At 42.1% G+C, this 25,182-nt stretch overlaps 2 protein-coding genes and 1 long non-coding RNA gene across 9 annotated transcripts in view; 1 reads left to right on the top strand and 2 right to left on the bottom strand.

Annotated features, from left to right (window-relative positions):
* Positions 1 to 18,656, top strand: part of INSYN2B (inhibitory synaptic factor family member 2B) — a 120,777-nt gene extending 102,121 nt beyond the window's left edge. For 2 of the 5 annotated variants that reach the window (XM_058723164.1, XM_058723169.1), the window contains 2 exons: positions 302 to 376; positions 15,591 to 16,046. In XM_058723164.1, coding sequence (XP_058579147.1) covers positions 302 to 376; positions 15,591 to 15,777 — 262 coding nt within the window. In that variant the 3' untranslated portion in view covers positions 15,778 to 16,046. Of the gene's footprint in view, positions 1 to 301; positions 377 to 15,590; positions 16,047 to 17,768 lie in introns of those variants that run through there. The other 3 variants (XM_058723177.1, XM_058723180.1, XM_058723189.1) reach the window with 3 other exon arrangements.
* DOCK2 (dedicator of cytokinesis 2) overlaps positions 1 to 25,182 on the bottom strand; it is a 417,694-nt gene that overhangs the window by 198,719 nt on the left and 193,793 nt on the right. The window lies entirely within an intron of this gene.
* Positions 3,407 to 15,597, bottom strand: LOC131507907 (uncharacterized). Its single transcript, XR_009259809.1, has 2 exons — positions 4,298 to 15,597; positions 3,407 to 4,263 (listed from the first exon to the last, which is right to left on the bottom strand). It is a non-coding gene; the product is annotated as an uncharacterized LOC131507907 (long non-coding RNA).

The raw sequence follows: 25,182 nt of genomic DNA, 5'->3' as shown, positions 1-25,182 counted from the left end.
GCAAAGTCCCTCAGTTTCCCTTCCTATGGAGTGGGGGTAAGAGTAACTGACTCATCTCATGGGCTTATTGTCAGCATAAAGAAAACCTCAAATATGAAAATGCTTAAACATTTATAAAGCCCTCCAGAAATGTGAGATCCTAGTATCATGGGTTTCTTGTTTCTTTATTTGTCATGCAACTCCAGAACACTGCTACCCAAGAGAGGGGCAGTGCTATGCTGTAGGAAACAAGTAGCTAGAATGTGTGCATCCCATGGGGCTTTTGCCCACAGATTTATCCAGAAAATGCTCTATCTTGCAGGCGCAACTTTTATCGAACTGGCCAAGATCTCAACAACTGCAGTACCTGCCAGAATACAGCGTGCATCATATACAGGTACCTGGCCACAACTGAGGCCTGCTCTGTAGAGCACAGAAGCTGTGGGGGCCGCAGAACAAACACCCTTGTAAACTCTCCTAGACATGTAAGGTCAAGTGAGAGGCAAAGACAGGAGGCCTTGGAATGCCTGAAAATTTTAAAGAACAAGGTGTTTAATTAGGAAATGTTAACATCTGGTTCCAAGACAGACATTGCTTTGTGTCCTTACAATAAGATCTGTGAGTAAATCCTTTTAATCACCCTACATTTATTGCACACTAAGTATAGGCACCAACTAAGCTCCACATGCATATTTGCAACTCATTTCACAATTGCACCTTGTGAGGCAGGTGTTAATGTCCTCAGGGAAGTTGAGCCATTTGACCCAGCTTGCATTAAACATTTTCAGAGAACAGAACGGGTCAGACTCAGGACTCAAGTCCAGATCTTTCTGATGACAAGCCCTATGATCTCAATTATTCCACCACGCTGCCCCTTCCTCACAGTAGCAGTCACCTGCCAAGCATGCACTATGTGTCAAGAATCGAGCTAAGCACTTTGTGTTCATTACTAAGTACATCATTTCCTTCTGGCAGAGGGTAAGGTTGCTGCAATAAAGTAGATTTTTATAAGCGGTTGATGGGAAAAATCATATAGTGATAAGTACACTAAACTTGAAGTCAAAATCTCCAAGTTTGATGCCTGCTAAATTACCTAGGGCTCAGTTGCCTCACCTATGGAGTGGGAACAATTATCCCTATTAAGTGTTGCCAAGAGGAGCAAATAAGATCAGATAAGTGAAAGTCTTTTGTAACTGCAAACTTCTGTACAAATCCAAGGGCTTATTACTGTTATTACTAGAAAGATCAATGCTCCTTTAGCTGGAAGTCCACTTTTGGTGGCACAGTAGAAAAGTGGTCAAAAGCAGTCATTTCAGTTGATGGCATCTAATTTTGTTTGACTAAAGCATACAGTTTTGCTCTATTACTTTTTCTATCTTGGAGGAGAAAAGCAGCAAGAGCCTGAGCAAATTGAAGCCCAAATTGTGTTGCCAGTGTCTTTTTAAAATCTCTCATTCTCTTTAGCAGAATCCTGAGACTTTGTCCTAACAAGGGATTGGGAGTAGGCAGAGGGGTGCTGGAACAGGAAGTCAGGAGCCTCCTACACTTAGACGGGGTCTTGGGCATTTTCTAAGTGCACCTTATATCTCCCCGTCTTAAGCAAATTTTCTAATCACTAGGACAAAAATTATCAAATGTCTAGGGGAACCCGGGTGGCTCAGTTGGTTAAGCTTCCCACTCTTGATTTTGGCTCAAGTCATGATCTTACAGTTTGTGAGTTTGAACCTCACCTCTGACTCTGTGCTGTCAGGGCTTGGGATTCTCTCTCTCTCCCTCTCTCTCTGCCCCTCCCCAACTTGTTCTCTCTCTCTCTCTCTCTCAAAATAAAAATATATTTTTACATAAACATAAAAAATTATTAATTGTCTATACATTTAGGAAGGGCAAAAAACTATTCATCATAAACAAGAAGAATTATTTTTAACTAACCTCCATTTAAATTTTGGATGATCTCTTTTTTTTTTTTTTTTTCAGCAGCAGATGATGTATTTTCTACTATCTTAAGATGACTTTTTATTTAGCTCTGTAAGTGAAAAGGACAAGTGGTTATTTCCCAATCTACTGTGAGCTTCATGGCCTGGCCTTGGGCAAATCATTTCTGGCCTCTGAGTTTCTTCATCTGAAAAATGAGGGCCTTTAATTAGATCGTCCCTATGGTTCCTTTCAGTTCTGACATTCTGATATTTTATGCTAAATTGAAAGTGGCAATATTTGACTAAACTATGACCTTCCAACAAGTCTGAGAATGTTTGCATTTTTCTGGTACTTACTTCAAACATCTCAAGCAAACATTCTAAATTAAGTGACACCCCTGGATGGGTTAGCAAATCGTCACACCCACATCCCTTTCCAGTTTTTCAAGAACAGCTATTGTATGTATCCAACCCTTATTACCATTCAAAAGCAGACTGCTCTCCCAGACATTATCTACAGCCTTGTATCTAAGCCATTGCAGAATGGGCAATTAATTTGATGAAAGCAAAGAGATCAGAACAACATCCCCGTCAGGGTAACAGTGGGAAGATGAGAGTTGTCAATTTTTTTTTAACATTTCAAATGACTTCAAACCTTGTGTTGTGCCCTGGAAAGTCAAATCTTACAAACTAATGAATAAGTGATGTGAAATATTCATCCTCAGGCCTTGTTAAGCTGCAGTCTCTCTCCTTGGTGATGGATGGGCCCAGTGCACATCACTGTACATAAAGTACATGGGCGTGTGATGAGTTGCCTACTGGGTCTTCTATGGAGATGTTGCTGTTAAGTTAACAACATAAGGTTTTCCAAGTGGCCCCATCAGCCAAAGGCTATGGCTCTGCTACATGTGAGGTCATCAGTTCTATCCCATTCATTCTCCCTGCTCTACAAGCCTTCTGGGTGCCCCCACCCCATGTCTCCTTGGCTTTCTTCTTACTGTGGATCATTCTGGCAGACCCTACCTCACCAAGGAGAATAGCACTAACACCAATGCCTACAGAATCCATGAATAGCTCTCAGGGGCTTCTATACAGCCGGCAGAATGGACTCTTTGTTAATGTGACTGCCATAGGTACCAAGGCAAGAGTGTGGGAATTGCCTCTAGATGTCTCAAGCTGGTTGCAGGCTGTTTAGTCCCCAGTCACTCTCCTCACCTCTCCTTAGTATTAATCCTAGGACAAGTTACTCAAAGGATTGGGTGAATGCCCATGTGGTATCTAATGTGGTTCCAACATTAGACAACATTGAATTACCTGGTGAGAAGGTTGTCCTTTTTTCAAATTTATTTCGATCCTTCTGCTTATCTAGGTGGGGGGGTGGGGTGGAATCCGAATTTGGTACTAGAATATCTTCAAAGCCTTTCTAATGCTTGCTTATCACATGCCTTTGCCAAGACAGAGCAGCTCTCAGGTTCATAGCCATAGGCAAGCAGTAGTATCCGGCCAGAAGGTAATCATTTTACATGTTTTACTTAAGTTTTTAACTTTGAAAACTAGTCCCCCCTATATATCCATTGCAAGTGATACAGGTCTCCATTTTCAAAAGTGATATTACTTGTTTTGTATAAATGTTCAAGTTTAAAAGTGAATTGATTTAGAGAGGGAAAAAAAACAAGTAAATAATTGTGCAGATGGCGTGGGGAGTTTCACAAAGACCTTAGAGGTGGTACATAAAGGATGAAGTTTGGGAAATGCTGTCCTAAGGGATAAGCTCCCTTCCCTTTTCTCAAGGGCCTGGGGTCCCTCCATGCCATATTCCTCTTCCTGTTCTCTGCTTTTCTAGCACTTCATCTTCACATCCACGGCCACGGACACTCTAAAAATAATCACACAGCCTCTTCGGAAGTCTTTGGCTACACCGATCATGCATTTATTTTCTGTACGTAGATCCCAGGAAAATAGCTGCTTGGTTTAAGTTGTAAAATGTCTCAAATGTTTTAAGGAAAAGAATAGGAAGTCTTTCTCAGAAAAAAAAATTCTCCTCCCATCTAAGTGTGTTGCTTAGGAAATGGAAGCAAAGTTCAGGCTACACATTTACCATTTGAAACGGCTGAAGGAATGAGGTTGGCTACGTAGGGTTTGAAAGGTGCTAGAGAGCAGAGAGCAGCAGAAAATCTGCAGTTTGCGAGAAAGTTGACCTGGACGGCTGTCTCCTGCCTCCTCTGCTCATCCTTAGCCTCTTTTCATGGCTTTCACTATGCTCATGGGTCCGAAGTTTATTTCTGTGACACTACCCTTCCCTACCTTTCCATGAGCTTGCTCTTTCCCCTTCTCTCTCTCTCTCTCTCTCTCTCTCTCTCTCTCTCTCTCTCTCTCTCTCTGTCTCTCTCTCTCTCTCTGTGTACCTATGAATATTTCCATATTCATATCTCAAAACCACCTCAGATTCACCATTTATCAAAACACACTCCTTATTTTCTCGTACAAAATTAATTCTCTTCCTGTTTTTTAGTTTGTTCAACACCATTGACCATGGCTCCATAAACTATAGTCCCCACTGCCTCACTCTTCTCCCTCACAACACATATCAAATAGGCTACCAATTCTACTTGCTAAATCCATCCCCTTTAGCTTCAGCCCCTCTCTGTCTCTGGTCAAGGCCCTTATCACCTGTCACTTGAATGCCACCTCATCTTGTTGCCATCAGTCTCTTTTGCCCCATCCCAAGTAATCCTCCACATAGATTGCTAAATTACCTAAAAAGTAAAATCTTAACATGTCACTCCCCTGCTAAACAATCTTGCCGTGGTTCCTGCTGTTGCATTTAGCTAATTTTTCAAGGCCCTTTGAATGTGATACTAACCTTCTCACCTGCTGGGTCTCCTATTTCTCCCCAGTCACAAGGAACTGGGCTAGCTTCAAATACTGTGTGTTCTATCACATGTTGGTACTTTTGCATAAGTCCCCTCATTTCCTGGAATGTCTTTTCCACCCTGCTTTGTCTGGGAATTTCCTCATGTTGTTCCTCTGGATAACCTTACATTCCTTCCTATGGAGGATCCCCATGACATGCATGTCCCTCTGCTATACCATTTATCCTATTGCATTGTAATGTAGTGTTGATGAGTTTCTTTCCTTCAGTAAATGGCTACTATCTCAAAGTTGTGGGACAGTGTCTAATTCATAGTTGTCACTCAGTAGATACTTGTCAAAAAAGGGAACACTATATTGACTGGGGCAAAGATAAAAAGCAGTGGTGGGATTGAGACAGTTATTTAGATTGTCCAAAAGTAAAGCCATTATTACCATTTGTGTGTGCCCCACCCTTAGTTAATTAATGAAATGTTCTTATTAGGGAAGGAAGGCTTCTATGCAGCAGGTCCTCAGTAGATAATTTTGAACTGAATCATACAACTGAATGTAATACAGAGATTGTCAATTTTCAAATACCTGGAGTGCTACATACTCTCAACAAGATGGAACCTAATCAAATCTTCTTTTGATGACTCAGAGAGCTTGTTGCAATTTCACAGGACATTGAGATCCTCGTTCATCATGGCCATCCAATATTACTGCCCAGTACACTTCTGTACTGGCTGTGGTAAAAAAGGCAAAGTTTGATTTGTGGCAAACCACAAACTCCCTCCATGCTCCAGTATCTCCCTTCTCTGGTATCTGATCTGCCCCCAATGATGTCTTTGGAAGAGGAGATTAAGACATTAGAGATCTGTGGTCTTTCTTGGTAAAATATCAAAACCCAATGTGGTGAGCAGAATAATGGCCCCACAAGATATTCACATTCTAATTCCTGGGCACTGTCAATATATTACCTCACATGGCAAAATGAACTTTGCGATGTGATTAAGGATCCTGGGATGGGATGAGTGTCCTGGATCATCCAGGTGGGCCCAATTTAATCATAAGGATCTCTATAAAGGGAAGAGAGAAACGGGATACAGAGTCAGAGGAGATACGCAATGGAAGCAGAAGGTGAAGAGAGGTATCACAAGCAAAGAATGTGGACAGCCTCTGAAAGGTGGAAAAAGCAAGGGACAGAACTTCTCACAGAGCCTCCAGAAGGAACAGACATTTGCTGACACCATGACTTAGAGTTCTGGGGACTTCTGATCTCCAGAACTCTGAGAGTACCACTGGTGTTGTTTGTCACCACACATGTGTGGTGATTTGTTTCAGCAGCAATAATAATACAACCAGATTAAACCCTTATGATTAACAAACTACTCACATCTAATGGAAGTCAGTTTATTTGACTTTTTTTTTTTTTTGGATGATTTTTACAACTATGACAGCTAGCTGAGGGCAGGGATCTGTTGGAAAGAAAATCAGGGGAAAGAAATAAGAAGTTTCTATTATTACTTGTCATTATAAATACCTTTTGTTCTCACCTGTAATCCTCACAACCATGTGAGACAGATAAAAACACTCCCATTTTGTAGATGAAGTAACTGAAGTTCAGGTACTTGCACAGTACTCAGATTATACAAGTGGGAACAGGTGAGTGAGGCACTCTCACATTTACTCTGAAGCTAGTAATGACAAGATTGGGATGCTGTTCTAGGACCTGCTGGCTAGATTCCACAGCATGCTACCTTCAGAGTCAGACCTATTTGAGGAGTGTCAGCAGAGCATTACATGACTAAGTTCTCCTCAGCCAAGGGCATCGTGAGGGCTTGAGTTGAAGATGCAGGCCTTCAATAGTGTTCTCAAAGGGTGATCGTGGACTACCTATATGGCAGTCTCCTGGGTATATGTGAATACTGGTCGCTGGCCTTCACCCCCAACCTGCTGGAGAAGAGGGGTGGGGTGGAGGATGGGAGTCTGGTTACAGCAAGCTTCCTGGGAAGGTCGGATCCATTATAGCTTCAGAGACATTCAATCAGGGTCTTGAAAAGAGGGGGTGGCAGTTGATTTACTAGGCACTTTTGTGACAAACAGCTTACATGTCTATGAATAGAAAATTCTTGCTAATAAAATAGCCGAGTAAGTAGTTTTTGTCTTAAATACATCATTAGAAAGATGACTTTCCCTTCTAATTACAGGTTTAGGTGGTCATACACAGACCTAAATAGGGGGTGCAGGTGAGGGTGGACACAATGGGAAAGGAAGAGAAGGTCAGGGGGCTTGCTCACAGAGTAAGTGGAACTTTTGAGGCCTCCTGTTTCCAATGAAAAGGGAAAATGAGTCTCTGTCAGTCCATTTTGAGGTCCAGGCTTGCCTTATGCATTACTTAGGGTATTCATTTGTAGTCACTCCTTCCTGCTACATCTCCCAGCTCCTCGGACCTCATCTGAGATCAGAAATGAAATGGCAATCCTTGCCCACATTCCTCTTCCAATTAAGGTTAAGACCAATTAAAGCCCAATTCTGCTGCCAAGCCAAGAGCGCAAATGCTAGGAACTATCCTCTGGTGAGTCCTGGAGGAGCAGTCACAAACACTAGGTGGGGTGGGTATGCAAAGTGCTGCCCAGCACCACCACCCCCTGTTCAGGAGAGGGCTATAGTCACCCCATGCTCGTGAGCCAGGTAATATGCATGACACTGAATGCCAGAAGCCTCCACCACCATTTCCTCAAGCTCCACAGACCACAGGCTGCATTTTCACCATTATTGATTCCTCCACTGTTATAACTCCTTCTGGACCAGACAGAGATGTTAAGGATATGCAAAGAGAGATTTACAGCAAGCGCCTCTCTGTGTACCCGGCAACCAGCTTCCTCATTCCCGGTGTCTCTCCCTTACAGTTTTGATATTCAGAGCTCATTAGAAGGTGCCTCTCTGGAACGCAGGCCAAAGTCTTACAGCTGTGTGCCCTGCAGGAGAAGCCAGGCCAGGCCTGCACCTTACCAAGGAAAGAGGCTCTGGAGAACTACGTGAGCCAACTAGGGGTCAGCAGCCCTGAGCGTCTTCCTTGCGTTTCCATCTGAGGTGATGCTTTCTGGCCACAGGGTCTTGGCCTGCCACTTAAAGCTATTGCCTGACCAGAGAAAAAGGCCTTAGTTTATTAGAAATGTGATATGCACCCAGGCCTGTGGGTTTAGTAACCGACTTTCCACTTAAATTATTTAGTATTTTTCCTTTTGTCTGCCTCTGATGCTCTCCCAGTGTGGAGCTGGGTGAACTGTGAGAGCTTTCTCTGCCTTCCAGCCACAGTCCTCCCTCTGGCCAGCAATGAAGTCCACAATGAAAAATAATTATAAATTACACAGCATATCTGTTCTTTCTGGTAACCACAGATGCACTTGCAGCCCTCACCACATTTCAGTCCAGACTGAGCAGCATTTATTGCAAACAATGGAATGGGAACATTACAGCAATATCATCCAGTATCCCCCAAACAACTGCCCCAAACATGGTTCAAGCTATCTCTTTAGGAAACAGATATAGAGTTTGGGGTACAGGTGGAAATTTCTCTGAGCCCTGACAGGTTGATCCCCAAGACATTTGCCCCTAGCCTCTGTTTCTCTCAGTAGCTTTATCCCTTTCTTCTCTGTAGAATGCAAGGAGAAAGTATGATTTATTGCATTGGCAATTTATCTGAAATAAAAATTAAACCCTATTTTAATGCATTAATAGCTAAAGAGGCTGAAACATGCCATAAATATAAAATCAATCAAGTTGAGAATTTCACAGGAATAACAAATGGATGGCTGCTGGCACGGAGGCCACGGTTGACCACAGAATGACCCAATCTTTATTTCTCTGTCAAGTTAATGTAACAATCATTACCATTTGTTGAACCAGGCATGGTGCCAGGCGCTTTGCTAAACACTGGACATGTATCATCTCACTTCAGACTCCCAACAAACAACCCTAAAATGTGGGTATGGATATTGTCACTCGGCAGATGAGGACACTAAGACTCAGAGGGGCTGCATGAAGACTTGTCCAAGATTCAGTGGAGCCAGAGCTCAAACCAATCCTGCATTCAGGAGATTTTCCTGCCCCTCTTACCTTTTGACCTTGCATAATCAGTGAATATATGTTAAAGTTCTCTGACATGGCCTGCCCTTTCTGAAGGCCTAACCTGAAGGCCTTCTTGACACAGAGCCACAGAACACAGAGCACAGATCTCTTTCATAGACAGTGATCAGCAGTGAAGACTTCTACAGCTTGGTTCTGCTTATCTATGTACCAAGGAGAGCAACTGCGATTCTCTGAGGATTTGTCAGCAGACAGATGCCCTAGGAGAAGAGGTGCACTTGCCAACTTAACATGGATGCAAGTTGTGAAGCTTGAAATTACACCCTATAAATAATGAGAAAACTAGTCGTTAGAAGAAAGTTATAGGAACAAAATCCCTTCTATGCTGGGGTGGGGAGGGTATTGGGAGGGAGAAAACAAACTAAAGCCCCTACTTTCCCAGACTGCAATTCTTCCCCAGAGACACTTTCCAAAGCAGCATGGCTTATCCAAGTAGATAGGAACCAAACTATCCTCACTGATTCCATTGATTCTTACAGCTAATTCTTTAAAAAAGAAAGTGACAGGAAGTCAATAAATCTGTGGTTCACTTGGGTTCCATGGCAAGAAGGGCCACAGAAGCTCTCTGATGCACAGAGATGATGAAGAGATGGAGAGGGGTTTGGAAGATATTTTATCTTCAGGAAGATGCTGTGGATCATTAATTTCTCAGCCAACTTGCCTGGAGTGTATGGTTTATGGAAGTGGCTTATCATCTTTTCTCTTTATAAAAGAGCAAGACTCACCTAAGAAGGAAGTGCACAAAGCCTACCGCAGACCTCAGCAGCCTACAGTAGACCCAAGATTGCAGAGCCCCTATATTGCCTTGAGTAAGCTGCCTCCTAAGGGGGTTCCCATCTTCTCTGGGAATGCAGTGTCACAGTCAGAACTGCTCTGCAATCTAGAAACATTATTACAGAGGCACCTGGGTGGCTCAGTCAGTTTAGCATCCAACTCTTGACTTCAGCTCAGGTCATGATCCCAGGGTTGTGGGACTGAGCCCTGTGTCAGGCTCTACACTAGAAGGGGAGCCTGCTTAAGATTCTCTCTTTTCCTCTCTCCCTCTTCCCCTCTCCCCCACTTGTACTCTCTCTCTCCCTCTCTTTCTCTCTCAAATTAAAAAAGTAGTAGTAGTAGTAGTAGTAGTAGTAGTAGAAGAAGAAGAAGAAGAAGAAGGAGAAACACTATTACAAGGTGTATTGGTCAACTGGGTCATAAAGTGCCCTTCATGCAGCCCAGCCCCAGGTTAGGTCTGGTGTCACAGGGGGCAGTGAGGTCATTAAGGTGCACCAGGCCTTGGTCACCACACCTCACCACCCCTACCCCATACATATTGGGCAACTAGAATCTCACACAGATAGAGACTATTATGTTCTTTCAGTGCAATATATCTTAGAATACAAGCTTTGGAGCTAGACAAAGGAGGCTCAAATCCTGGCTCTATCACTGACCAGTGCATGCTCTTGGCAGAATATTTAACCTCTCCTTGGCTCAGTTTCCTTGTTTGTAAAATGAAGTTAATTGAGAAATACATGAGACATGTAAGAATTACTGAACTTGTAGTATAGTATCAACAATACGGATTACTACCAGTTCTTCTCTTTCTACCCCCTTCCTCTCCCTCCACTTCCTCCTCCTCCCTGCCTTCCTACTTCTCATTATTGTTTATTATTCACTTAAATACTACATGTCCTCACCTAATGCGGTACAGGTCCTCTCATTCTTTCTTCTTCTTAGAATAAGACCCCCAGTAATAGACAAGCCCCAGGCTAAAACATTTGACCCCTCTTTAGGAAAAACAAAGGACTAGGAATCAGGAGACCAGGCTTATATTCTGATCATAATTCATGGTATGACTTCCCTTTGCCAACCCCTTTTGTCAGTTAAATGGGGACAACAATCTTCCCATATTTCTGGGCTATTGTAAGGGTAAAATAAAAACACAGATTTGAAATGTTTGCGGTTTGAAAGTGCTATATAAAAGTAAGAGGTTTCCACTGTTTGTTTCTATATAAACTTTTATCTCCTTTTGGCTCACCCAACTTTAGTTTGCCTAGCCAAGATACTACATCCAGAAACCAGCTCTATTGTTTGCTTATATATTTATGTATTTATCCTCTTTTTGCTTCTCACTATTTCTTCTTCTAGACAAGCCATGACTTAGGCTTCTCGCTGCTTCCAATTACCTAGAAAAACATCCTTCTACTTTTCACCTAGCATGATAGCTGAAGCATTGATCTGTCAGTTAGATTAGTGAGGTGCCCTCAAGAGGAAAACCTGAAAGCTCTCTTCCATTTCTACTTTACACACAGCTCACTTTCTAAATCCAATGTGGTGCCATGCACAGTCATCTTGGGTAGGAAGGGCTTTAAGGCTCCCCAGTGAACTCCTCAGTGCCTCCACCCCTGAACCAGATGTTAGGTATTCCACACATCTTCAAAGGACTAACCTCACAGACCTTGAATACTCTGGACTATCTCAATGGCTCCAGGCCTGAATCCCATACTGCAACAATTTCTTGACCACTGTTTGGCCCAAACTGTGAGCCAGAGCTCTACACAAGCTAGGCACTCAACATTTCTCTCCTCCATATGGAATATGAATGGCAGAAGATGATAAGAGTGGCAGGGTAGGGAAATTAAGAGGAAGAAAAGAAGCAGAGGTGAGGCTGGAGAAGTTACTGGTGTTCTATGTCAATACCAACCTACAAAGAACCCTCTGATAAGACTTTACTTGAATTCTTACCAAGTAGGCAGCTTATTTCCCTTTTCAAGAGGTTGCCAACTTGGTGTGGATTGGATAAGTAGGAAGTTAAGGGGTATCTCCTCTTCTCTACTCAGCCTCAAAATGAAAACAGATGAGAGAGGGCACTGCCCCTGCCTATTTATAAGGCAGCTGCTACCAAAACAAAATATACTCCCTCTCCTCCCCTCCAAACTAAACAGTAGTTTGTCAAATGGATGGATAAGAAGAAAAGTGACAATTTTCCTTTATGTTAATAAATTGCTTTGGCTGAAAACACATTAATCAATTTCTTTCCAAAGCATACATGCTTCCCTACACTATGCTATTTCCCTGGCCTTGAAAAAGAGAGTCACTTTCAATCCCCTTTAAATTGTCAAGACCAGTGGGGACAGTTGCAGGAGCGGGGTGGGGAGCCCTAATGATTATAATGGAACCCTGTGGTGTTTCCATAGAAACATAAAGAGTGTGTTCTTCCCCGAATGTATACCGAGGGGAGGAGTGAAGAATGATGTTGCCGACAAGGTGTACAATTACTGAAGAGCTAAAGGTGTGAGTGAGGAGGTAAGGCATTCAGTCCCTAAGATAGGGAGACAAAAGACTTATTGAAGAGTGGAGTGGGCAGAGACCATATCCTACATGAGGACATTTCACCTGTTATTTTGTCCCATCTGCACAACTACCCAGTGAGGTAGCTTTATAATCTCCTCTTTCAACTGAATCTCAGAAAGAGTAGCAGCTTGCCCAAGGTCACCCAGCCAGTAAGTGGTATAGCCTCAGTTCAAACCCAGGAGTGTTCTACTCAAGAGCCCCTGTTCTCTTCTCTATATTGTGCTGAACTTTAAATTGTGATGAGGAGACTGAGTTTACATTGTCTCCTGGCTCTTCTCTCCCCAGGCATGCCAATTCTATACACATTCTGGAATCACCCAGAGCATTATGTTTTCTAATTGATATTAGGACACTACTGTGAGTCTTGGCAAACTCAGGTGATTTGCTGTTGTTGTCATTTGTTTGTTTGAATTATGAAGTCAGAGAAATGTTACAGATGAGAAGAAGGAGGTCAGTTTATGTGTATGTTCGTATCATTTGGTAGACATATATGGATGAACAGTTGGCAAGTAGGGGTAGTGGGGATAAATGTAAAGCATATTTGTAAAGCAACTGTTAGTTTAATCATATACCTCAGATACTGGGATGTAAGATCCACTAGAGCAGTAACCACATCTGTCTGTCTTACTATTATCCCTGCAACTGAGCACAGTGTCAGACCCAGAGCAGGATACACTGGCTGACCAGCTGGTTGGCTGGCTGGATGAATGGATGGTAGGTAGGATGGATGGATGGGCGGATGTATGAATGGATGGATAGACACATGGATGAGTGGTTGGATACATGGATGGTTGGCTGTCTGGCTGACTGGATAGATGGGTGAAATATCCTATACCAGAAAGCACAAGAAATTCCTGGAACGAGCAGGGAGTACCCACTTTCTTGGGCTCTATCTGGTGCTCTAAGATTAAGGTCATTTTTGTGACTTTGGGGGAAGGATAGGGATATTTCAGGAGGTAGGAGAACTGTGAATGTGGATGTTCCCTACCTGTGAACTAGTGCTAGAGGGGGTAAGAATCAGAGTTTGCAACATACTGCTTTACCAGCTTTCCTTGAAGCAGTGCAGAGGTTGCTGAACAACTCTTCCCCAGCCCCCAAATCCATCTCTTTAAGTTTCCACAAGGGAGAGTGAGGTGCAGGTAGTGCAGACAAAAATTCACCCCAGGCCCAGAGACAAAGAGGAGTACAATGCTGATACTGCATCCTGGAAGGAAAGCCTCACTGTTTGAGTCTGTGGATGCCTCTGCTCACTGACCTAGCGAATCCTGGGCTGTGACTAAAATGCCCCTAATAGCTCTTGATGTTGGCTAGCATTTACTGAGGACAAAGAGCCACTGGACTACCAGCACGAGGAGGCCAGAAATAATGTTTATCTACCATTCCTTCCCTAGCACCTAGCATAGGGCCTGGCACATGGGTGATACTCAATAAATATTTGTTGAATGACTGACTGAAAACTTGATGCCTTGCTCTGAGCTGAGCTTCTTAAATTTCACTGAAATCTTATGAGTAGATATCATGTTTATTTTGCATATGAAGACACTACTGCTTAAAAATAAGAAATGACTTCCCCAAGATCTCACAGCTAATCAGTTGTGGAGCTTTGCTTTGGAAAATACAGCCATTATGTAGGTCATCCATCCAGGAGTATATCTTTATAGAGGGCACCAGGGAGAAATGGAAAAAGAAAGGATGACACCAAGGAAAAGAAAATCTGGGCGAAGCTTATCAAAACGACAGAAATGAAATAATCAGAAACACCTTCCCAATACTCCCTAAGCACTGACACCCCATCCGTCTGGCTACAAAACATGCCATCTGGCTCTTCTGACTCTTTAGCTTCTTCCATCTCAGAATGCCCATTTGGGGACTTCATTAGTCATGCATGACAACCATGATTTGCCTTTCCAGCAGCGCTTAGTCTGATCCTGGGTCTCTAAGAGGTGATATGGGATAGTAGACCAGGACCAAGTATCCTTTTAATGACAGCTCTTTTTCATCCCTTGCTGGTTAGAAAGGCTTTGGACAGTCATGTCACATTGCAAACCAATGTGGGGTCTTTCGTCTTCAATATGAAACATTTCATTTCCCTTCATGCTAAGCAAGGAGAATGTACTGTTTCCATGACTCTGCATTTCCTCCCCTTTCTACACTCCTACACTGGTTACTCATCTTGGGCCATCTGAGGCCTCTAGAATGAAACCAGGTAAAAATACAGCTAAAAGCTTAAGAGCCTTCTTATAAGGATCTCGGCACTGGAAACTCCTCCATAAGTAAATCTCCGAGGGAGGAAAGTGGACAATTAAGGGCAGAGGGAGCCCCTGCACAGACTTCAGGGACATCTGCAGGATTCATTCTTTCTGGCCTGCCTCTCCAGCTTCTGGGAAAACTGAGCCCGAGTTATGAGTCAAGCTGACAAACCCTAACACACCTGCAGGCCTGATTCTCAAGCCCTCAAGGACACGGGATGTGTGAGTACCCACTATGAGCAAGCCAGAACTTCTGTACTCCCAGGCATCTGACTCTCTCAGCCTCTGGGAACCCTGGTCCCCAAATGCATCATGTTTAGCTCACAGACCTGTGTACAAATAATACAATGGAGTCTGTACATTAACAACTCCAAAACATACAAATAGAATAGCAAAGAAAAAAAATGAAGATTAGGAAATGCCCAGTGAAGTATTTAAATATGTCTACATTGAGGAATATTACATGGTGAATGTATATGGAAAGCTCTCTGAGACACATTGTTAAGTTGAGAAGCAAGGCAAAGAGCAAGACATAATGTAATAGTGGCAATAGTCGCAATGGTGACTCATAGAAGCTACCAAATATGGAAGCCTTACTACATGCCAGGTACTGCCCTAAACACTTCCTTTGTATTCTTTCACTTGGTTAATATACATATTAATTGCAAAGAAAGCCTTTGGAATAGTTGCTATTATTGTGTCCATTTTACTGATGAGGATACTGAGTGGTTAGTTCTTTTGTATCTTCCCCTGTGCTATTTAAATATTTTATAATGAGGCAGCTTTCATGCAAAATGTGTAAAAATAATTAGCAATTAGGGGCATTAAATAAATGTGAGAGAGATTGTAGCAATATTTACTGAACACCTACTATCAGGCTGTCATATTACACGTCTCATCCTCAAAAGGAAGGCATTACAGGTTCCAATTCAACCAGTGAGGAACTAGTGGTTGAAAGGGGTGGCACAGTTTTCCCAAGGTCAGCAGGTACCTAAGCATCTGGAACTTGATCTCAAAGCCTATGCTCTTCCATGTCAGTTAGATATCTGGTGATTCTAAATCAATAAGTGCTGATTTGAATTTACTTTCCTTCCTTCTCCTCTGTGTTTTTCAGTGTAGAATATGATTTTCGACAGCAGGAAGGCAGGTTCCATGAAGTTCTACAGAGTCTGGAGGAAGCAGAACCAGTTGAGGAGGCATCTCCCCCACCAAAGTCCCCAGCAGAGCCTCCAGTCCCTGAGAAACAGGACTTAAGGAGGAAAACCAAGAAAGTGAAGAAGAAATGCTTCTGGTGGATCTGAGCTTGTTGGGTCCATTCCCTTTGTCCTCCCCAAGTACCTCCCCAAGGTGGGGAAACCACTGCCCTCAGGCCTTCTCTACTTCTTAGCACAGGCCCCAGGTGGTGAGCCATTCAACTTGCAAAATGGGAAAGACTCGGGGCTGGTTTAGCTGCTGCTGGACACCTGACCACTAATCTCACCTAAATGAGTGACACTTGCTGAGGACTTTATGGATACTAGAGTGACCACTTGCCTAGTTCCCTGTCACACATGACCAGTTCACATCCTTGTTTGAGAGCCTAGGTTCCTACCATGGGCAAAAACCCCATCACATCTTCTAAAACCTCCATGATGCTAAACACTTCCTTCCCATCCTGAGTTCATCATCCCAAAAGAAAAAAAAAAATGTTGCACACAACAGGAAAATAGAGGAATGTTATAATCAGATACCCCGGGGTGGGGGGTGGGGGCGGGGGGGGGGCAACTAGAAACATAAACTGGCAGTTTTCTAAGATATTGGCATACATAAGTACAACAGAAGCGGGTAGGGCATAAAAATGCAAGATCACTTCATGGATTGGGTAATTTTCATTTTTAGTTAGCCTTTAGATCCCATGGGACCCAGATCCCATGTCATCTCATGCTATGTGAGCTTTACAGTCTGTGGCAGAGTAAAGTTATGGCAGGATATAAGGAACTTGTTGGTATGGCCATCCTGTAATTATAGCCGCTGCAGGGCCTGCCTTAAACCATTGTGATTCTCAGCTTGGGGCCTCAGACCTGTTGGCAAATGGGTGGGACCTGGTTTGGGCTTGAACTCGAAGGTTCCACAGTTACTGTCCCTGCAATATTTAAGACCATGAGATCCAGCAGCCTGTCTGTCTGTTTCATCTCACCAGTAACATCAGACTAAGATAAAAACACAACACTGGTTCTTGTTCATTCATCCCAGCAACAGCCTTGTAGATAGGTCCCAAAGTATATTAATCTACACAATTTCCCTTTGTGACGACCAGGTGATGGTCACCTGATTGAAGAAGCAGCAGGACTGGGGATGAGGATATATTTTCTTCCATTTTAGTATTAAAGACCTTTCCTTCCCAAAGTCTGAATTCTTTTGAAGTCTGACTCATTCTTTTGGCAAGATCCTCATACATGTGGGTCCAGTCAAACTTGCATGGCTGAACAAACTACTATAATGTAATTAATTGCTACATACTCTTGGGGATAAGGGGTAGGTTGGAAAGGCTCGAATTCCTTTGCATTAAATTCTCTAGCAGCCTGTGGTTGCATTGATGCTGCTTAGAAAAGGGATCCTAAAGCTCCACAGGCATTCAATGAAGAAGGCATTTTATAATCCCCTTTGCTGAAGATCAGGTCTCTGAGTTAGAGTCTTTGCGGAGTGCACGTGGGATGTACGTACCCCACTGCAAATTGAGACTCACTGAACAAACCACTCCAACAGCTTCACCTTTCCCTGTCACCGTGCTGCAGTGCACAAAGCTATTTCGGTGAGAGTGAGAGGGAAATTTGGCAAAGAGTCTCAGCTTGCACTATTTAAGTCTTGGAATGTCATTCAAGATGTTCTCATTCTGTTTCTAGTGTAATGTTTAAACCCACAAAATGAGACCGGAATACATAACACTAAGTTGGAATTAAGATAAATACACTTGTCATACTTAAGAAGTCACATTTCAATAAGATATGCTACCACTGGCTAAAAGCCACAGATCTTTCTGTATCCACACAATCAACTCTCAGTTGGCCCCAACAGTGGAAAAGAACAGCACAGAAGATAATCCAATAAGACAAAATCATTTGGGATGTCTTATGTAATTTTATCTCATAGTAGAGCTTCCATCTTAATTTGCTTTGCTTACACCAATTTTCAAATTAATTTATATTCTTAGGTAGCATGCTGGGATGAAAATAATCCTGTTCCCGGAATTAAGAGACCCAGGCAACAGAACAGTCTATAACACTAACCTTCAGCAAATTGCTTAAATTTTCAGGGCCTGGTTGTCCATTCTTGAACGGAGATGTAAACACCTACTCTACCTACTTTGTAAGCTCTGTGCACATTCCAACATCAAAATGAGCAGAACGACCCAGAGCTGAGTTGGATCATTTGCCAAAGTTACCCTGGAACGATGAAGAGGTGTCTGAGGTAACTCACACAAAAGGATAATCCAACTCCTGAATGATGAATCTCACCTTGTCATACACTTGTATTGAGTGAGGGGCCTGAGATAAAGCCTCAACTGAATTAAATGAAACTGGGGTTGGAAAATTTTGACATTTTGAGAAAAAACAAACAAACAAACAACAACAACAAAAAATGAGGCTATATAATTCTATACCAAAGCACAACATAGCACTGCTCAGGCCACCAGCCTGAAACCAGAAAGGTCTCTTCTGAATACTGGACATTTAAAATAGTTAGGAGGGAAATGGATTCAGTAAACACCTTCCTGCTACACAAAAATGGTCATCTCCATGTTTTGAAGAACATACAGATACATATGTCAAACCTCTATCTATACTCGTCTACCACGTGAAATCACTTCTTTGTAAAATATGATGTAACATCTACCATGCTATTCTACAGAAATGCTGTACTTGAGGTTATATGGTTTTATGGAGAGATATTAATTTGGCAAAAATTACTTTTGTAAAATTGAAGGGAAAGAGACTAACATATCAACTTAAGTTGCAGGAGTTTGTGTAGCTGCTTTCTCTGTAGTTAAAAAAATAGGTACTCACTATACTTGGAACTTCATGCCAGCTCATCTATAGAGAGCACCTTCTTCAAGACTGTGTACCAATGTAAGGTTTTGTAAATTTCTAAACTGTTTTAAATGGGATATTATCTTTTGCAATAAACTTACGTATTTTTCCTAGGTTTTAAGACTCCATTACTAGCTTGGGTTGATTTGGGTTATAAATTTAAACTTAAGAAGGATGCCTCAACGGTCCTAGGGACAGGGATCGCTTTCATTATAATTGCTTCTAATTGTGTTCCAGGAAAACAGATAAACAAAGAACACACTTACAATGTAGTGCCGCAATGATCACATGAAGCCCCACATGTCCTGAGAGTGAAGGAGGCAGTTTAAATCAATGGAATAGTTCCTAGCTTCATTTAGATGGATATACTTTCATATTTTTTATCATTATTGTGCCCATACACCTGAACTATAATTTATGCAACTTAAAAAATTTTTTAATAATTTTCTTTCTTTCTTAAAAGTTCCCTAAAAGGCAACTCTATATTACCACCATAAGGAAACCAATATGATGCTCCAAAAATAGAAGATGAAATCAAAATACTTTTATTAAACTCTTGCTAAGATTTTTGAGTGTTGAAGGTGTTAAGCCTGAGACCAGCTTTCTTTGTTAAAAATGGAAATTAGCAAATATTCAACACATGCTAAAGCCACTTTAACACCAAGCACATTTTCTACTTGACTAATCATGACGTTTGAGAGAGAACTGAAAGGAAAACAACTTTCCTGTCATGTGATTCCTTTTTTTTTTTTTCCCTGCATTGTCCATGACCCATCTAAAGCCAGCTTGTTTACCAATTTAAGGTGGGAAGAGTCATGGGCATAGAATCAGAAGTCTTGGGTTTGATATTATTCTGCCACTTTCTTTTTGCTAGGTGACTTTGGGAAAGTTAACCTCTGGGAGCCTCTGACTCCTTATAATACTGAACATAACCTTTGTCTTACAAGGATGTCTGACAATGAAGTGAGTAAAAGCCCTGAGCACAATGTAGGGTACACAACAGGTGCTCACTAATTGCATATTCGTTCATTTGCTGATTGGAGTGAATTGGGAGAGAAGATGCAAGATGCCTTCATGGGGCTGCGGTAGGTTTTCAGAAGCAAGCTTAAGATTTTCTCAGTCAAAAAATGGTGTTGATAAGGAGTAAACTCTTCTTGCTTTTATTAAGACCAGAAACCATGACAATGAATTGTTAAGTGACAAAGTCCTCAGTGATCCAGAAGAATATGAATGTATATTAAACACAGCATAGCACTCTGAGAAACGAAAGATCCTTGTTGCATGGAATAAATATCCTTGAGGTGAAAGACACTGCAAGAGCTGGGTCCGTGCCATTTTCAGCATGAGGCAGTCAAGTAAGGCTCGATGAGTCGTCCAAGGGCTCACAGCAATCACTTGGGGAAGTCAGTGCTGGAGTAATGTAGTGGTGGGTGGAATATGTGAAGGTCGATGGGACCCCATGGTTAGTTCCAGGAACCACTGACACTAAACTTGAGACCAATTCCGACTGGCAGGTTCAACTTCCTCATTAGCTGAGCAGAGGTCTCAACTAAGCTTGAAAAGGCTTTCATTTCGAGCTGCTCAAGGCAACTTGCTGTATGCTAAAAACATATTTTTTTTAAGTCCCAAGAAACATAGGCATTTTATGATCATCATGCTCATAAAGCATGGCTTGCGATGAAAAGAGCTGCCGGACAAAGCCACACCCAACCATCACTGTTTGTGTTTGGTGTAAACTATGTTTGACAAGCTTAATATTCAAAAGCCCTTTGAGCTTCATCTCAACTTCATCCCCATCTTTTAACCAACTTACAGCTTGAATTCTTATTGATCACATCTATCACCCCTACTCCTGAGGTTTCCCAAATATATGATTTCAGCCTGCCTCCTACAGGACCCTCAGCCCAGGAAGAGCAAACCTAGAGTTTGGTTTTCTCACTGCCAGATGAAGCCAGGTTCCAAGATAAACACGCCTCTCCTCCACTGCTGGCATCCTGTCCCAAACCCCTTATCCTAGATGGTTTCCACAAATGTCCCAACTGGTCCCCCAACATATACTCCCTTTCCCTTGCAGCATATTCTCCACATTGCAGTAAAGACAATTACTGCAAAATTTAGATCTGACCCATGTCACACTCTGGCTTCCTGACAAATTTAGAAAGTAAGACCAGGTCTGTCACCCAGAAGGGCCCATCTGACTCTCCCATGGAAGCTTCCATCTCAGGCACTTCCCCTGTCTGCTCTACAGACCCATTATCCTAACACATCCTTAAGGATCTGTGTAAGCTTTTCTGTCTGCCCGGAAAAATCTACTCTATGTCATCCTCCCCTGGTCAGTTTCCAGGTCTACTGGGACTTCCCAGGTAAGGTTTTCCAAGACTCCTACCACCACCGTCCTAGATCACATGAAAAACTCCTTTTGTATACTCACCTGGCACCAGAGACCCCTCCATCAAAATTCTTGACACAGTTAACCTTGTACATATATTTGTGTCATACTTTGATGACTGTATTTCTCTCTCATTAGCCTATAATCTTCTTAAGGTAGGAATCCTGCTTATTTTTGCTTACCTTTGTGTCTTTAGCACTTAGCATAATGGAATTCAAATATCTGATGCAGTAATAAATTAATGAATGAACTGGATCCAGTGGATCAACATGAAAACATGATTCCCAGGGTTTTTTCGTTTGTTTTCTTGCCTATCAGTCCTCCAGTGGGGATGGTGCCACTGGAATCTATAGGCTCTATCTTTCCCCCAGGAATATCCATCCTTCTACTGATTAGTAAGCAATGTGCCCAGGGCTTGTAATTCTACTATGGTCTACCTGGCACTCAGGACCCAGGAACATCAAACCACTATCATCCTACCCCCACTGCCAACCTCCTAATACCTTTATTCTGAACGTTGACAGCCCAGTTTAACCTTGTTTCAGAACAAATTGCCATCATAATTAAATCCCAATGCATTTTTCACATTTTACCAAGATACTGCCTTACTATATGAAAGAGGAAATTAGTTTTGAAATTAAAGCAGATTGTTAACTATTTTCTCTGTAATGTTTTCATTAAAATGCCAAAATTTATTACATGTGACCTAGTCCCTTTTATAGAAAATGCAATTTAAAGGAGACAGGGTCTATGTAACTGAAGAAACATTTTGGGCAGAGCATTTTGCCTTGGTTTAAACCACAACTAAAATGAAAAGACAATAAGCATCAAACCAAAGGATTATTTGCTCCAAAGCAAATAAAGCATTTATTATCACGAATGGCCTCACAAATTCTTAGAATCCACAACCATATTATATTAAATTTCATTCAAATAAAACCAATTTTTTTTCTCCTGGCAAAACTTCAATATGTATTTTTTTAAATCATCAGCTAAACACAATGACCTCCCATTGGTGCTTGGGTTTGGTTTCCCAGGTAGCACATGTGTTGTGATACCCTGGTTATGCTGACAGAAAAGCCTTCTTTCTCCTGAGCCAAATGGGCTGAGTCACTTTAATTGATGAAATTGAGAGTGGTTCACATAGCTCTTTCAGCAAGCCTGACTGAATCCAATCCCACATGCAGAAATCCCATATGGGTGATGGAGAAGAGAAGTCATGAGCTGTTGCCATTGTTTTTTGTTTGCTTGTTTGTTTCAAGATAGAAAACAATGTGCTGTCTATAGTTAGGGATCAAGGGGAGCAAATTCAAAGCCATGTAATGAACTCACCACTGACCTGAATGGATTTCCTGAATAGATCCTTCCCTCTTCTCCAGAACCATGTATCCACCAGCTCCAGGGAAACTTCTCAGATCAACCCCAGCCCTAATCACTTTTTTTCAACAGTTATTGATTCCCTTCTCTGTGTTGGTCAAGAAAATCATAGATGCAGCTTGCCTTATAGAGCTTATTATGGCCCAGAGAAGGGTGATGTGTTCTGACAATAAGCACATGTCCTTTTCTGATTCACGCACCTGTATGTAACACCCACCTTCCCTCCTTTTGAACCTCTTAAAGAAGTCTTCATTATTCTCTTGTGATGATTATTTGTCTTAAATTATAGCTATTTCTAGTCCTCCCTTCACCCCTTCTTTCCCCACTATATGTTGTGTCCTGAGAGTGGGAACTGCTTTCCTCAGTTTGTAAAGTCAAGGAGGTCCTTGTTTAACTGAAATGAATGACTTCACCATCATGAGCCCTTGACTGTTCTATGTAGACCACTGTACTGGCCTTCAAGGGCTACTTTCTCTACTTTTCCAGCTCCCTTGGATCCAGCTCTCTCCTGGCTGCCTGAGGGATCTAAGACACACATCTGGCCATTACCTGGTTTCTACAACACCCTTAAAAGCACCCCACCAGCATCCTAGAGCATAACAATCCTCCCACAGCAACACAATTTCCTTACAATCTGACTGCAATCTAGTATGTATTGCCTAACTTCCTACTATTCTACTTCCCCCTATCTCTGTCTCCTTGTCATCTCGCAAAAAAGTCAGAGGCTATTGCATATCAGTGACTTAATACATGCTGTTCCCTCTACCTGGGACATTGTTCCATTACCTATCTATCATGGAAAATAATTTTCATTTGGGAGGAATAAATGAATATGAGCCATGTTACTACTAATTATGATAATAAAGGCTCTAGCTTCTTGAAGTTAAAATGGGCTGTTAAATGCTTTGCTTCCATTAACTGATTTATTTCAAGGTAGCTTACAACCACCCCATTTTCCAGGAGAATAATTGAGGCTTAGAGGGTAATAGTAATGTGTCCATGTATACAAGTATGAGGTGGTGAAGACTGGACTGCCTTCAAGGTCTGCCAAACTTGGGAGCCTGGGCTTTTACCTCCTATGCCAGACAGCAAGTTGCAATTTAAATGTCACCTCCTCTCTGTAACTTTTTCTGATCATCCCCCGCCCCTGCCATGGGATTAGTCACTCCATCCTCCCAGTACTCATGGAGCTTTGAACAGGCTGCTGCTTATATTATCTTGACATTTCTTTTGTCAAGCTCTCATGCACATCTCCACCAGGGAGCAAAGTCCTGGGGGACAGAAATTGTCATCTGAATCTCTATGGCCCTCTAGGTGTTTATCACATTGCCTAAAATGCTATATGTGCTTCATATATGATTGTTGAATGAACTGGGAGAAAATAGGGAGATGAAAATGTTAGGAGGAAAAACAACCCATGGTACAAAGACCAGAACAAGGCTAGAAGTACTGACTTCTGCCCCTGACTTTCTGCACAATTTTGAACAAGTACGTTCACCTCCATCCCCCACATCTGTCTTTAAAATGAAACCATCTGCCTTTCTGGCTTCACAGGCTGGTTAGAAGAAAAGTAAAATTATATACATGAAAATGCTTCAGTAAGTTTGACTATCTCATTAATTCCTATTTTTAAAGAAATAGTGTTTGAGGATTTTTTTTCCTGATTATAAAAGGAAAGCAAAATCATTTTAGAAAAAAGTGAAGCTACAGAAATGTACAAATCATGTGTCACTTAAGCAGAAGATATCAACATAATTTTAGCTTCAGAACAGAGTCTCTGGGCCTGACCTCTGGGAGATCCAGGGATTCTGGTGAGGGGCCACATGTCTTCCCTCCCTGGCTTCCAGGATCCCTGATGGCTTTCTTTTTATTTTTGGGTCTTTTGACCCTTTCTCTATATTTAAGACATAGAATTTCCTCATGTTATTAAAAAATCATCATCAATATTTAATGACTGCACAAATGCATCACTGGATGAACATAGCATAAATCTAGAAAAAGGGGGTTCTGATCTTGAAGAGTCATTTGACGGCATTGATTCCTTTGAGTCCCTTTAGAAGGTCAACACCCGGGAAAGAACAGCATGGACCCTTGTGGGGGAGCCTGCTGCATTCAAGGTTGTGCTGACAGGGTCTCTCAGGATGGCTCCAGCCCCGCAACAACATTCCCAGGGAAGGACCCTCTGTGATGGCATTTCTCCTTCTAGTCTGGGACTCAAGCTTTTGTAGCAGACATATGGCATCTGGTTTCATCTCAAGGGGGCTTTGTGCACAGCCCAGCTGTAGCAATAGCTTAATAATACTTCCCAAATCCAGGAGAGATCCCAAGTCAGGGCCACAAAATAGTTTGTCATCTGATACATAACATTTGCGTCAAAGCAAGAGAAGACTCCAGTACTGAAGGAGAATAATAATGGCTCTTCTTTACCAAAGACCTGCTAGGTGGTAAGCCCCATGTGATGGGCTTTAGACATGCTTTTTCATCCAATCCCCACCATTATACCCCCATTTTATAGATAAGGGAACTGAGAAACAGAGAGCTGTGAAGTGAAAAGACTTCCTAGCTGTGGAATAAGGTCTTCTCACTCCCTAAGAAAAGTATGACCAGTTTCCAACTAGTAAAATCCTTTCAAACTCGAGACCTTGGGACCCAACTCCACAGCCCTTAGAAAGCAATGTTGGGTGTGAGAGCACTCAGTCAATGCCCAAATGGCAGACATTCTAAAGTTTCCAAAGTTTCCAAAGTTCTCCAAGGACAAGAAAAGGCTGGCCTTTCCTCCAGTGCCAGGAAATAGGACAGCAGATATAGTGAAGTCTTACCTTTAAGAATATACTTAAAATTACTTGTTCAAAATCAGGTCTGGCTCCACTTAC

This window comes from Neofelis nebulosa, chromosome 1, assembly GCF_028018385.1.
Source record: "Neofelis nebulosa isolate mNeoNeb1 chromosome 1, mNeoNeb1.pri, whole genome shotgun sequence".
NCBI classification, from domain to species: Eukaryota; Metazoa; Chordata; class Mammalia; order Carnivora; family Felidae; genus Neofelis; species Neofelis nebulosa.
This window is presented reverse-complemented; position numbering and strand designations above follow the sequence as displayed.